Source organism: Tinamus guttatus, unplaced genomic scaffold, assembly GCF_059628265.1.
Source record: "Tinamus guttatus ecotype Peru unplaced genomic scaffold, ASM5962826v1 Tinamus_guttatus_pri_ptg000297l, whole genome shotgun sequence".
Classification (NCBI taxonomy): domain Eukaryota; kingdom Metazoa; phylum Chordata; class Aves; order Tinamiformes; family Tinamidae; genus Tinamus; species Tinamus guttatus.
This window is the reverse complement of record NW_028288831.1, coordinates 263,322-277,683: the sequence shown is the minus strand read 5'-3', so window position 1 is coordinate 277,683 and position 14,362 is coordinate 263,322. Positions and strand designations below refer to the sequence as shown.

General features: G+C 53.2%; 2 protein-coding genes across 2 annotated transcripts in view; both read left to right on the top strand.

The window, feature by feature from the left end:
• Positions 1 to 5,639, top strand: part of COL27A1 (collagen type XXVII alpha 1 chain) — a 149,722-nt gene extending 144,083 nt beyond the window's left edge. The window contains exons 53-61 of the mRNA XM_088527955.1: positions 15 to 50; positions 230 to 247; positions 660 to 695; positions 1,036 to 1,062; positions 1,306 to 1,371; positions 1,814 to 1,982; positions 2,143 to 2,252; positions 3,090 to 3,308; positions 3,864 to 5,639. Coding sequence (XP_088384081.1) covers positions 15 to 50; positions 230 to 247; positions 660 to 695; positions 1,036 to 1,062; positions 1,306 to 1,371; positions 1,814 to 1,982; positions 2,143 to 2,252; positions 3,090 to 3,308; positions 3,864 to 4,010 — 828 coding nt within the window. The 3' untranslated portion in view covers positions 4,011 to 5,639. The remainder of the gene's footprint in view (positions 1 to 14; positions 51 to 229; positions 248 to 659; positions 696 to 1,035; positions 1,063 to 1,305; positions 1,372 to 1,813; positions 1,983 to 2,142; positions 2,253 to 3,089; positions 3,309 to 3,863) is intronic.
• A 2,056-nt stretch (positions 5,640 to 7,695) lies between these two features.
• Positions 7,696 to 9,268, top strand: LOC104572388 (alpha-1-acid glycoprotein 1). Its single transcript, XM_088528039.1, has 6 exons — positions 7,696 to 7,816; positions 8,050 to 8,192; positions 8,325 to 8,395; positions 8,483 to 8,584; positions 8,973 to 9,073; positions 9,173 to 9,268. The coding sequence occupies exons 1-6, from the start codon at positions 7,706 to 7,708 to the stop codon at positions 9,239 to 9,241; spliced, it is 597 nt and encodes a 198-aa protein (XP_088384165.1). The 5' UTR covers positions 7,696 to 7,705; the 3' UTR covers positions 9,242 to 9,268.
• Positions 9,269 to 14,362: the final 5,094 nt, after the last annotated feature.

Below are 14,362 nucleotides of genomic sequence, written 5' to 3'. Positions count from 1 at the left end.
CTTGTGTGTGACAGGGTCCGAAGGGAGACAAGGGCAGCCGTGGAGAAACGGTAAGTGCTGCTGCACATCCCGGCGTCTGTCCTGGTGGGAAGAGGTTCCTCTCTCATTTCAATGAGGGAAAGAGACACTGGGCTCTGCTGGGCCAGCATTTACACTGCCTCAGTGATTGTACAGGGAGATTTTCATTAATGTGCATCTTTTGACAGCTTCTTCCATTTTTTTTCTGCAGGGTCTGCAAGGTCCAAGGGTGAGTATTTGCCATCATTTTTTTTATTACTACTCTCTTTTATTTAAAATGCCTGGCTTTAGCAAATAAAAAGCTGCAGAGCAGGTAGTGCTGCATACAGGGAAAGTAGTTAAGTACCTGAAGGTTTGGCAGGAGTGTTAGTTAGGGAACCATAGGAGTAGGAATAAGGGAGTAGGAATGGAAGCAGGTGCAGACAAATGCACTAAAATAGGGAGAGAGCAACCAGGGCGATCACTTGTCTCCAGAAGGAAGATGCTGTAAAATCTCTCTTCTCTTTGAGAAGAGACAATGCTGTAAAATGTCAAAAATGTGGAGGATTTCAGCAAGGAACAGACTCATTTTTGTGACAGCCGTGATAAACAGAAACACAAACTGAAGACATTTCACTAACTGATGCTACTCTGTCCTTTAGGGTCCTCCAGGCCCACGAGGACACCCTGGCCCTCCGGTACGTATACGTGGCAAGAGTTCAAAGACTTTATTGAGATGAGCTAAAATTATTGCAGTGATACTCTCCGGGGAGACTGCCCCCTCCCTGGAAATTATAGGTTATCCCCATTCCTCATATGCAAAAACGTGTGTGTGAATGGACTAGTGTTTATTGCGCTTTACTACAAACCATCTCCAAGTATTTTATAGAGACAGCATTGTTGCCGCTCTCACTAGTCTGCATTGAGGGACTCCAGAGGAAAAAGCATTTCCAAGGGACATGAGAGACTATCTTTGCAATAGCAATTGCCCAGCTTTCTGGCTGATGCCCTTTTTTTTTTTTTTGCTCTGCTTTCTAGGGTCCGCCAGGAATTCCAGCTTCATTTGTAAGTTGCTGTTTTCTGTACATTTACTAACGATGCTAATGGCACACAGAGCCAAGACGCCGCTAGGACATGGGGAAAAGCCTACTGGGACCCTAAAGGCCCACTTAAGCCCAACAAGGGATGCTGCATTAGCAGAGCCACACTTGAACGGCCCCCACGGCCCCACACAGAGAAGCATTTGCTTCCCTCGGGCAGTGCTCAGCTTCTAACAGTCACACTCGGTGTGTTTTTCACCCCCACTAGCAACAAGATGGCTTTGGAGCAGCTTTCCGGTCACTGCTGGACTCGAACGCGGCGCTCAAGGCAGAGGTACGAGGGGGCTGTTGAACTCGGTGGCTTTCACTGCAGCTGGAGGCTGGGAGCGCTCACGGTCGTGGTTGCTCTGTCTCTGTTCAAGCCCTGTATAGACGAAGCTCTGCCTTGCCTTGCATTCTCATGGAATAACTGGGGTTTATGCATGCAAAGATCCAGGATGTGGCTTCACTGTTAAAGGATATGTTTTTGTTGTGTGAATTGTTTGTGACACTTCCAACTTAGTGTCTTTCCAAGCAGTTCAGAGATCCCCCCACTGAGGGCAAAACGAGAGCAGCTGGTGCACTGTTCAAATTGAGTATTGCCGGTCTTCGGCCCACTGAGTTGTCCCCTCTTTAAAGCAGAAATCCTTGTGTTTGCAGCACCTTGTCCCCCTGCGAGGTTCCCCTCAGCCCTCCTAAGGCCTCTCTCCCCTAACTGCACATCCTGTTCTCTCCAGGGTTACCAACATCCAGAACTTGTGATGCTGGACCATGGAGGGGAGATCTTCAAGACTCTACACTACCTCAGCAACCTCATTCAGAGCATCAAAAGACCCCTGGGAACTAAGGAGAACCCTGCACGCATCTGTCGAGACCTCATGAACTGTGAACAGAAGATGAACGATGGTAGGAAGCCCTACATGTGCAAAGGCCACAGCCTTCCATAGGGCCATTTAGCATCATTCAACCCGGTCTCCCAGCTTGGGATCAGAGATGCATTAGGTGGGTGCTATGCACAGGAAAGGCTAAGAGTTCTTGCTAATCTCCCAATCCTCCATTTCCCCAGGTACCTACTGGATTGACCCAAATCTTGGCTGTTCCTCGGACACCATACAGGTCATCTGTAACTTCACCAACGGTGGGCAGACGTGTCTCAGTCCCATCACTGTCTCCAAGGTACACCCAGACCTGAACTAGCATGGTATTTCCCATACCACTATCACTATTTTATAAGATTTATTAATAAAACAGGTATGTTATCCCACAGTACCAGACAGGGACCACTATAACCATACACCCTCTATAAGAGAACACACTGGTTTATGCTTGAGGTGGAGTTTCTGCAGTTGGACTTGTTACATTCAGGACTGCTCTCATGCAGTTAAAAAATACTGACTCTTGCCAAGACAAAGCAGTCCATTTTCAACAATGTTTAATTAACCCATAACCTTAATAGAGGCCAGTAATTTTGCAAACATGTTGCTCCCAAATGCATTGTTGATTTGATTTATGTTCAGGTCACTCCTGTGTTTTGTCTTCTACTGAAAAATTGAGGTCAGGTTTAAATATACAACCTTCTGCTAAAATGAATGCTACAGGAGTTCTCTGGAATAGCCTTCCAATGTCTCTTGCGGAAGCACCTGTACCAAAAAGCACCAGTACAATACCTGGTTTGACCTGCAGTCCCCACTAGACCCTGTTGCTTTGCTTCTTTGCAGAAACAAGGTTTGAATTTGAGCTTCATATTAATCTTCTCCTACTTAAGACCTCCCACTTTCTTCTGAAAAGAAAATCTGAAAAAGAAATTTGGAAAATTTTCCAAATTGACTTTGCATCTGTCCCTTTTGCCTGTACTCAGAACTGGCTTTGGCTCTGCCATCCCTGTGCAGCCACCTGCAGACTCAAGCAGAGGACAGGGAATGTTTTTGCTGCCACTTCTTGCACTAGCTGTACCAATATCTCCCTCCGCACCTTCGGGGGAAGTATGAGCTAACGTGTCTGTTACCTTCACAGCTGGATTTCGACATTGGTAGAGTCCAGATGAACTTCCTTCGACTTCTGAGCTCCGAGGTGGTCCAGCACATAACCATCCACTGCCTGAACACCTCCGTGTGGCGGGAAGGTTTGTCCGAAAAACCTTCAGAAAAAGCCGTGCGCTTCAAGGCCTGGAACGGACAGATGTTTGAGGCAGGAGGGCAGCTCAAGCCAGAAGTGGCAGCTGATGATTGCAAGGTACATTGCCCTGGGAGGGAGGCACCTTTACGGTTCAAACCACTTGGTGCACAAAAGGCTCAAGTTAGGTCTATGCTTCTTGCTGCATGACCACTGCCAAACAAAAAAAGTGGGAGAGACTAGTTTACCTGTTTACAAATTTTAATTTTGTAGTCCAGCATGAAGAAGATTGTCTTCAAATAGAAAAATACCCCTAAACTTGTCATGCGCACCACCAGTGAAATGACGGAAGGGGGGATCAGCACTAAAGGGCACATCGGCCCTTGCCTGGGGTCCTGCCATGTTAGGGGCAGCATGTTTGTGTTTTGGGTTCGCTGCATTAGGTGGTTGACATTTTGTGAGGCTGTTTCGAGTTCAGTTCTGCCAGGCTGAAGCAGATAAAGAGCCCCCAGAAATGCTTTGTGCACCTCGCTCCAGACCTGCTCTGCCCCAGGGGACCGGGGCAGCACGGGGCTTTCCAAGCTCATGCCCTAGGGAAACGTCTTCCTCTGCAGCAAGATCCTTTCCTCAGTTAATCTTTTTTTTTTTTTTTCCTCTCACTCCTTCCCTGCATAGATCAAGGACGGACGCTGGCATCGGACCCACTTTTCGTTTCGGACGCAGGACCCTCACCAGCTGCCCATCGTCAACATCTACAACCTTCCCCCATCCGAGCCAGGAAAGCAGTATCACCTCGAGGTCGGCCCCGTGTGCTTCCTTTGAACAAAGCCATCAAAACTGGGCTCCAAGGCTTCGCCCCCCCGTTTCTGGCCTACGTTTTTACACAGGGTCTCCCACCTCTGCGCGGTGAGGACAGCTGGGCTGCACCGCTGGGGCCAGCTGTCGCTCCAGCCACTGGCTCCAGGTCTCAAAGAACCCGTGATCTACTGAACTCAGCAGATTCTTGAAAGGAGGAATAACAAGGCCGGAGGGGAAGCGGGTGTCAGTGGGGACGTGAACAGCAAAAAGGGATTGGGAGAACTAGATGTTGCAAGCAGCTCCACACACAAAGCTTTTTCCATGACCAAAGAAGAAAATATTGAGAGAAACCTCAAGAAACTTGCAGCGTGCGTTGTTGGGTTTTGTTTTGTTTTTTCCTCCATTTTGTCTTACCTGGTTCCTGAGTTACCAAATGTTCTTTCCCTTGAGAAGTAATTAAATGGTAGAGCTTCCCTCTCAGAGCTTGTCGCCTTCTGGACGGCCACATGCTGCATCAGGCTCTCCCAGGCGGAGCTGCACGTTGAATCTGGCTGCTCTGTGTGCCGGAAGCATTTTGATGTGCAATATTAGAAGAAACAAAAAATATATATATTATATTATTTAAAGCAAAAAGAAAAAAAAAAGAACAAAAAAAAAAACTAAGTTCCTCCTTCCATGGGTGAGTTAATAAATGTCCCTTCTCAAGCGTGGTGTTAGGGTACGGAGGAGCCCCAAAGCTGAAAGGGGGGAATGGAAGGAGGAGAGGGGAAAGAGATTGGTGCTAAAATAGAGAGAGCGAGAGGATGGGCTCGTCTGATTTGTTTCTACCTCTCACTGTGAAATCTCTGGTGCTCTTAAAAAAAAAAAAAAGTGTGTTATTTTATATATATGACTTTAAACTATTTAAGGTTGTGAAGGTGCTACAATGTCTTGCCACAGACCCAAAAAACCCATAGGACCATCTCTCGGGGAAGAGAGGAGGTTGTGATCACAGCTAAATCAGAGGAAGAGTCACCTTTAAAGGGATCCTTTAGTTGCTGTAGATGTCAGCAATGCACAACAGCTCGGTGCGTCCAAAATCACTTGCCAGCTGTGTTTAAAAGCAAATACTGCTATTTAAAAAAAAAAAAAAAGAAAAAAAAAAGGCACTTCACTGCTTTGGAGAGGAGTGAGGGATACAGCTCATCCGCAGACGCTGTAAGCATTAAGCCTCAGAGAGGGCCCGGGTTCGAGGCGGTCGTTACGTAACTGGTTTTGCTGTATTTGCGCTGGCCGCGTGGCCGGGCCGGCTCTCGCGCGCAGTGATTTCCTGGGCTAATCTCGTATTTAAAACCCCAGCTCTGCCGCCCTTTAGTCTGGCCCCCTCTGTCAAGACTGAAATGATGGTACCTTGTTTCAGAACCCAGCCGGGCTTGGAGGGGTTTTGTTTTGTTAAGTTTTGTAGAAATCTAGTCTCTATATGTAAATTTGGAGGATTTTTTTTTAAAGAGGATAATTATGGTAATCTTTAATTCTATATAAGGAATAATATTGATGTAATCGGAGCTGTACTGTATCAGAAATGCTTCAGCGCCTGTTTGGAGTTTTCATGTCTCGTATGGACTATGGATTTTATTTTTTTGAGGAAAAAAAAAAAATATATCTATGTGAGTCTCTCTTTGCGTCTTCTTTTCACTTCTGCCTGCTGGTTTGTTGGGGTTTTTTTTAAAAAAAAAAAAAAAAAGAGATCTCGAACTGTTAACCGGAGCTTTCTCAAATACCTCACCCTGCTCGCGCAGAAATACCTCGGCGCGGCGCGGGGCCGCCGAGCTCCGCGCGCCCTCGTGCCGCGCGCGGCGCCCGCTGCTCGCCCTGCCCGCCGGCTCTGCCTCTCGCCAGGGCTCCTGTGCCTTCCTCGAGGCTGGAGCCACCATTTGTGCTCGTTGATGCTTCTCCTATGCTCTTTTTTTTTTTTTTTTTTTTCCTTGGAGTTTAAATAAATATTTAAGACTGAGGCAATGAAATGGGATTTCCATGGTTTTTCTTCGCTGCTTCGTGAGGAACCGGGAGCAGAGGCCGGCCGAGCCCCGGCAGCTCGGTGCTCCCGCTGCGCCGCGTGGCCGGGATCGCACCCGGCTGCGGAGGAGCTGCCATGAGGCAGCGCCATCCCCGGCGCTTCCTGCCCGCGGCGCGGAGCTTCCCCGCTCTCAGGGCTGCAAACAGCCAGCGTTGCCCCAAGCTGACTTTGAAACCCGACTTATTCCTACTTGGGGGGCTAAGTCTGGCCCTCAGCCCTCAGGTACCGCTCGCCAGGATGCTAGGAGCTCGCGGGCGCCGCTGCCCCGCGTGCCGGGAGCCGCTTCGGCTTTCGCCCTGCTGCGTCACCGGGCTCCGGACAGCGCGTCCTGGAAGGGGCAGAGCCCTGTTTGCTCGGCCCTGGTTGCACAAGTTCCCGGCAGCGCGAGGCCGGGGCAGCCAGGCAGCACGTGGAGGGGTAAACCCGCTCGCACGGGGCTGCGGGGGGGACATGGCTTCCATTTCATGTAACTACCAAACCAAGAGAACATAATTATGGATTTGCCAACCTCAATAGCCCCAAGAAATGGAAATATTTGCACCTAGGGAAATATATTTGCACCTAATAGAAATAGTGCACCTATCCCATCCTCATCCCATGGACAGGCTGCCCAGAGAGGTTATGGAGGCTCCTTCTCTGGAGATCTCCAAAACCTGCTTGGACGCAGTACTGTGCCACATGCTCTGGGTGACCCTGCGTGTGTCTAGAGGTCCCTTCCAACCATAAGCATTCTACTACAACGTGTAAGTCTGAGCCTAGCACCTGGGGTGCTCCCTCGCCTTGCACCCACAGCCAGCAGATCCCAGGCGATCGCTGCTCCAGTGGCCATTTGGGTCCATAATTGAACCAAGCCGCGCTCCCGACCCCGACGGCAGCAATTCACAGCTCGTGCTGCTGCACTGAGAGGAGCAGAGAGCCCCGTAACACCCCTGGAAAGCAAAAATCACCTGGTCTGGACCCAGTAAAGTGAAAACCATGTTTCTCCCACAGTCGCCAGTGCAGCATCATCCTGGGCACCCGGGTGTCAGTGCCACCGCACTCCTGACGTGGACACAGCCATGGGCAGATGCCTCCACTTGACATTGCTGCATGGGATGAGCTTGTCCTGGGGCTTCGAGGGGGTTAAACAGTGCACCCCATAAGATCTCGTACCCGAAACTCCAGAGCAGGTCATGGTGACTGCCGCCATGCGCTCATCCCCACACCTTGCCCCAAAAGCACTCGCTGATGCGCACTGCGGCCAGCAGCGTGACCACCCCCCCCGGGCACCCACATCCCCCCGGGCACCCACATCCCCCCCGGGCATCGCGGAGCCCTCGTTGCAGGCACGGAGCGGCCAGGAAGGTCCTGGCTGTGCTGGGGCCCCTCCAAATCCCTGAGCTTAAACACACACGGGGCCAGCACGCTGCTTCGCAAACACCCACAAGCTTCACGCGGCTCTCGAGAACAAGAGCCACCGCGGTGGCAAACGGTGCCTTTTCCACCCGGGCGCTGCTGCCAGTCCCGCGTTTAACCTCGCTATTGCTTCACCCCCCTGAGCAAACAGCGGCTAGGTGAAGCAAGGGCACGGCTGCTGCCCACGGTATATAATGGCCCGCGCGCGCCGCGGCTGGCAGCCGGGTGCTGGCCGCCTTCCCCGTCACCTGCCGGAGCCACCGCCGCGATGCTGCCCGTCCTCATCCTCGCCCTGGGGCTGGCGCTGGCCCAGGCGGCCGAGTCGCCCACCTGCGCCCCACTCGTGCCCACCGAGCTGGACGACGAGACCCTCACCGGGGTAAGGAGGCAGCTGTCCTTGCTGGGGGACAACCGGGGGAAACACAGCACTGCCTCGGCTTGCCGCCTGCTGCCTGCACCTTTATTTTCCTATAAATTAATAATAAATAAGAGCTGGGGGTGAGACAGTGGGTGATTTCGGGGGACCCCAAAACCTGCAGGGAGCAGAGAAGGGACAAGGGCGAAGCAGCCAGCATCGCCCCAGCCCGCCCGTCCCCTCTGCTCCCCGCGCAGCTCCTGGGCAAGTGGATCTACCTCCTGGGCTCCTCCAAGTACCCGCCGCACCTGGAGGAGCTGCGGTCGGTGAAGTACGCCACCTTCTTCTTCCACCCCGGCAGCCACCCGGATGAGCTCAACGTCACGGAGATCATGCGAGTGTAAGGCCGAGGCGCTCCACGGCGTCCCCAAGGCTCCGAGCAGCCGCCCTCGCGGGGCTGCGGAGCCACCCTAGACACCCGGCCGGGTCGTCGCGGCCCCGCGCTCACCCCGCCGGGCCCCTCTGCCCGCAGGAACGAGACGTGCGTCACGAGGAACACCAGCACCATCCAGGTCTTCCGGCACAACAACACGCTGATGCACGGTAAGACATGGCCAAGAGGCCCCGCACCGCGTCCCCCGCATGTCCCCCCCGGGCGGCCGGGCCCTCACGTCGCTGCTCCCTGCCCAGTCGATGGCCAGGTGACCTCCATGGCCCACCTCATCAGGAGCAGCAAGGACCTGCTCATCCTGCAGCACATCAACAACGGCTTCCCCGGCCTCAGCCTCTCGGGTGAGTAACGTTGACCCAGGGCCCGTGGAGGGATCCCAACCCCAAAATGCAATGCCCCAGTTGCCCCCTGAGTGGGGACAGATGGAAAGACTGTGGGAGGCTCCCAGGTCATGATGAGAGGGAGCTGGGGCTACGGCAGGACCCCCGCAGCCATCCACCGTCGGCAGTTTTTGCACTTTCCCAGTATGATGTTTTGCACTTGCCCCACTCCTAAAGGCCCATCCTGACCCCACAACAAGCCTCAGGATCAGTCTGGGCCCCTGTTCCTACCTTCCCTCCGCCACGGGGCTCCTGAGAGGGCTCCGGCCAAGGCGATGGAGTCGGCCAAGGAGCCGTCTTTATTAAGTGATCTCCCTGCCCCAAATTTACCCCGCTGTTCCTGCCCCAGCGCGCTCGCTCCATGTGAGCAAGGAGCGGCTGGATGAGTTCAGGGCGCAGCTGGCGTGCCACGGGTTCGCCGACGACGAAATCTTCCTCGTTTCCGAAAAGGTACGAAACCCCCCAAAACCACCACAGCCGTGACCCACGCGAGGGGCGCAGACCCCTGCCCTAGAGATGGGGCTCTGACACCGGCCCTTCTCCCCACAGGACGCGTGTCCTGTGCCCGGGGAGCAGCCAGACGAAGACGAGGCAACGCAGGCGCCGCAGACAGCCTAGCCCTGCGCATCGGCCTCCTCCTCCTCCTCCTCCTGCCACCGAGGCCGCCCCACGCCGGGAGCCGCCAGCACGATGCAGAGCAGCCCTCTCCACGCGCTCCCAGGACTTGCCGTCAAGCGCGTTGGTGATTAGGTTTATTATTCCTTTCTTGAGACACGGAACACTCTTCCTGGCAACCCACTGTTTTTCTGCTCTTCTTCCCAAATAAACTGTGTGTGACGAGCGCGTGGCGTAAGGGCAGAGCGCCGGCGTGACACAGCCCCGGGGCCTCCCGTGCCCCTGGCGGGGGCAGGCCCCGCATTGCACCAGGCAGGATTTCCCATTTCTGCAGAGCTGCTGCTTCCCGTAACAATCAAAAAAAACAAAAGATTAAAAAGGGCATTTGGATGCTGGCCAGCAAGAACCAGAGCCAGTTACTGCCTTTCAAGGCAATTCCCTGTCCCCGCACATCGGGGAGCAGGGTAGGATCCCCAGCTGTGGCCTTGCTGCAGTGCCCAGGCCCAGGGGCTGTTCCCGCTAGCACAATCCTATCCAGGAATTTCTATCCTGCGAATTTTCCCATCAAGTCCCAGGAGTCGCCACGTGCTGAGGGCAGGGAGGGCGCCCGCGGCGCGGGCCAAGCTGGAAAAGGCGGATGGAGACAGATGCGGGCTTTGCGCAAGCCGGATGCGTCTCTTAATTAACACCAGGACCGAGATGGCTGCGGCGGGGACGCAGCGACCTCCTCTGCCACCGCCTCCCTCCAGCAGCCCCATGGCCCATGCAGGAAACTGAGGAGCAGGGAGAGGGGCCCCATCCCACACCCGAAGCCACCGGGATGGGGGGTGGCTGCAGGCAGCAGATCCCAGTCCTGTGGCCTCCTTGGGAAACAGCAGCTGAGGCAGCTGCTGCTCCAGGTGGGGAAGGCTCCTAAGGGCCCCTCCGCTTCCCTGCGCTGCCGGCTCGGGAAGCGCGGGGGAGGAAGCAGCGACACAGGCGCGCTCTGAGCAAAACTTGCATTTCCAACACATCCTGAACCGCCCAATTTCCTTACAGCCCCTGTTAGCCCGCCAGTCGTATCTCGGGGCAAGGGAGGGGAGCGGATATTTTTGCGAGGTAAAGCAGCCAGGGCTGCTCCGGCAGCTCACGCCACCAGGAGCAGCAAGAGCCACTTCCCCCTGAACTGCCCATGTTCCTCCATGGGGGCCGAGGTCCCTCCAGCAGCTCCAAGGAAGGACTGAGCCTGGCACAACAAACCTGCCCTGGCTGGAGGGAAGGAAACAGGCCCGTCTACGTGATCTGGGCCAGCCTCAGCCCTCACACTGGCCCAAGCAGAGCCAGGGATGAAGCTCCGCACGCGACAGGAGTTTCAGAAGCGGGGGCTGCCCTCGGCCACGAGCTCCGGCTCCCTCAGGAGGCCGAGGCAGCGGCAGCGCCGCTCCTGCTGTGGAGGCCTTGCGGGAGAACAACCCGCTGCGACACGGCCTCTTCCCGGGGCTTTTCCTTCAGCGCTTCCATCGGAGCATTACCCAGGCCCAGCCCTACCCCAGAACGGGACCTGTCCCCCTCACACAAGGCACTTTTATCCTAAAAAAACAGGTGTCCAAACCAGCTTGACCAGAGTCCCCTTTCCAAGGAGGTGTGAGGAAGCCTTACCTTGGCTTCCCACACGCAGCTGCTCTCTAGCATGAGGAATCGCTGTGCTGCTTCCACACAATCAGACCCGACCCGGCACAGCCTCCTCCACCCACAGCCTCCAGCTTTTGCTTCCTGAAAACTCCCCCGTTTCACACAAAAGCCAGGAGGACACACACGCTTCCAAGCCCACCTGTGACCAGCAGTGAGTGGCCAGGGCAATTTGGCCAACAAGGGTCACCTGGGGCTTTGGCCCAGGCACTCATGGGAAGCAGCTGCAGCCCTGGAGGTTCGGGAGCCACCTGCGGCACGTTGGCTTTGGAGACGACAGGCAAGGCCAAGACACCTGCACGGGCGCTGCAGGTCCAGAAGGGTCTCTGCGCCCTGCCGAGGCGCGGGGCGTCACATCTCAAGAACTGAAATGAAACCGGTTAAACACAAACTAGATTTATGCCACCTTTGTCATCGGGCCGAAGGAAATATGGGTGAGCAGAGCGGTAGAGCAGAGAGGTCTTGGCAGAACTTAAACCACGTTGGCTTGGCGTGGGGGAATAGTACAATATTCTTACCTGTTTCTCAAAAACATGGAGTGCTCCTTGTTTTTACCAAACACGCTCCTATAGCACCGCTTTAGCATCAGGCTAAAGCAGGCTTTGAAAACAGCACTAGCAGAGCTCTGTGGTGTGGAAAGCTGCATCTTCTCCAGGCTCCAGTTCAACTGCTGCTAGAAACCTGGGATCCAACAGGGCTGCAAGAGACATAGAGGAACCGCTCAACAGGAGGGCATTGAGCTTGGTTTAGGAGCCTTTTTGAGACTTAAGTAGGATAAAAATAAAAAGATGCGCTCTCTTGCTTTGGAAAATTCCCTCCTGCTGGTGCACAGGCAGCTTGATTTATTCCAGTACTGATTGGGCTGCTGGAAGGAGCTGTGCCTAATGCTAGGAATCAAAAAAGGCAACAAGCAACGTACGGAGCCCTTGGCCGCAGACACGGAGTCACGTCTTCAGAAAGCCCCGGGTTTGGGAGTGCTGGTAACTGCTAACAGTAAATGCTTTGTGCGAGTGTGGTGCATTTTGACAAAAAGGTGTCAGAGATCAGCAAGCTGGTTTGGTGAAGAAATCAGGTGGGACTGCCAATAAAAAAGTAGGATTTAATTCACCTTAAACTAGTATGTGTGGAAGAAAATAAAAAAATAATAATAAAAAAAACAATCTTAAGCAATCAGGGATCCGGGACAAGGTGACATTTGGATGCTTTTTCAGCACTGATTCAGTCCTTCCGGCTTCACACCAGATATTCCCAAACCAAGTTTGGAAGGCAGCTCTATTAACATCGCAGATGGAGCAGTAATGAAGACTGACCAGGAGAGGGCAATCCCTTACCTTCCTCTGGAGGAGCCTGCCAAGTGCTCAGTGCACAGCAGAAATACAGGGAAGGGTAGAAACGCAGCCCAAACCAAGCAGCCCGAAGAGGAAGATAAGGCTCCGCTAAAAGTGGCCACCTCATTTTCCTTGATGTCAACCCAACTGCCAGAAGTAGTTCAGATGTTCAGAAGTAGTTCAGCTGGAGCAGATGTTTCTTCTTAAACTCTTTGGCCTGAGCTCGAGCTCTCTGAGGTCGTTCGTGGCAAGATTTGCCACGTAGGATGACAGCATTGACAGGTTCCTCTCCTGCCAAAAAGGGAGGGGGTCCTAACCCCATCCAGGCTGGAGTTTTACAGCTTTGGAGAGAAATATCATGTTTCCCTATTTCACAATAAGCTCAGCACGTTGGCGGTGGGAAGGCTCAAGCGCCTCGAGCCACATTCCTGCACTACAAGGCGGCCCTCAGCCCATATTCCTGCCCTCCCTTAGTCCTAAACATCCCCCAGATACCTCATCCTTAACCGGATCAAGGCAGCCCCCCCCAAGGGAGGGAAGCAACTGCTGCTCTGTTTGTGAAAGGGGGAGGTAAGGTTGAAAACAAAAAAAAACAAAAAAAAAAAAAAGTGTTTTCACTGTGCATCAGGAAGGTAATTTAGTCTCAGTTCCAACCTAGTAGTTAAGCACTCAAAATATCCTTCTTCCTTAAAAAGGAAGAAAGGACAAGCCGGAGAGAACACAGCAGAGTCCTCCTCCTCCCTCTGCAGTCCTTGCTCTGTAAGGCAGCATTTATGAGGCATCATCCTGGAGCGGGGCCTTCGGCCTGGGCTGCGAGCTGTGCTAAGGCTGGTGCTGGTTCCCCAGCCCCAGGCTCGAGCTCATGGTCCCGGGGCAGCCCTCCCTTCACGAGCACCTTGATCAGCTTGAGAAAGGCAAGTTCCACCCACCGGCCTCAAGGAGCCCACGGAGCCCCACGGTCGAAGGGCAGGAGAGGGCAGCAGCTGGAGCGCGCGGTCTGGGAAGGCTGCTGAGCGCCTCGGCTGACTGGAGCTGACACCACGGGAAAAGCAGCTTCTTGGATTACAAGGCCGCAGACTTCACAAGCAGATTTATAGCTGAATAAAAGCCTTGAGTTACAGCTGTGGACATACGCAACCAGTAACACCCTAGTCTGGTTTCCACAGAGATTCTAAACGAAATTAGGAGCCACTTTTGCAACCAACTATGATTTTCGATGGCCTTCAAGGATTGCTCTTAAAAAAAAAAGGGGGGGAGAAAAGGTACAAAGCCTTTAGTCTTGGAAACTTTAAGCCCGATTCTTTCAAGAGCATAATTGAGAACACGCTGCCCAGTCTAGTTTTCCTGGGAGGCTCAGTTCTCAGAGAAAGAAAAAACAACTAAATAGAGAAACAAGGTTCAGCAGAGATAAGTTAACAGTATCTGAACATCCTTGAGTCCTCACTGTTGTTATTAGATTTGACCTTGGTTTTGCTGGGTTTTTTTTCTTTTAAAAAGCATTCTGTTTTCCCAGGTCCCAGGCAGGGCAGATCATTCCCAGCATCTGCAACCTGTGAATCATTCCAGGAAGAGTCTGGCCACAGACAGCACCAACAACACATGGAACAAGAAACACAAGCAAGCGGCATCTCTTTGACAGACCTTTATTAGCAGACTGTTCCCTACATGAAGAATCTGAGTTAGATTTGCATTATAACAATTTGTGGTTACAGCTACAGAGACAGTTGTCATTTTGCATTGATTTTTGCACTCTGAATTTTTCCCATTAGGCCACACTGGTAGGAAGGAGCCACTGCAGAATTTATGGCAGGTCTCAAAAGGGGGGGATGGAAAAAAAATCATGTCAGTAATCCAGATACCAGCTTAGATTTCCACATGGCTACGGACAGCACTGGATAGTCAGTGTAGAAAAGCTCACCTGGAAGGTTCTCCATGAGCCGCCAAAACCTGACAGTCAGAAGGCAGTTCCGAGTGCTAACAAATCCCTTCCTGATTTCCCAAACTTTCGCAGTGCCCGTTGCCATGTGGAAAGTTCTGGCTCAGCAGTGGGATCTGCTGACTCGGCCTCAAGCACAACTGCAGCAGCTTGTGTCCAAGTGCAAGTTTCCTTCCATCTCGCTGGAAACTT

Excerpts from the sequence above, each read along its gene's own strand:
- LOC104572388 (XM_088528039.1), top strand. The coding sequence starts at position 7,706 with ATGCTGCCCGTCCTCATCCTCGCCCTGGGGCTGGCGCTGGCCCAGGCG. Across the intron at positions 7,817-8,049 it reads ACGACGAGACCCTCACCGGG|CTCCTGGGCAAGTGGATCTA; the intron begins GTAAGGAGGCAG and ends CTCCCCGCGCAG. Across the intron at positions 8,193-8,324 it reads GTCACGGAGATCATGCGAGT|GAACGAGACGTGCGTCACGA; the intron begins GTAAGGCCGAGG and ends CTCTGCCCGCAG.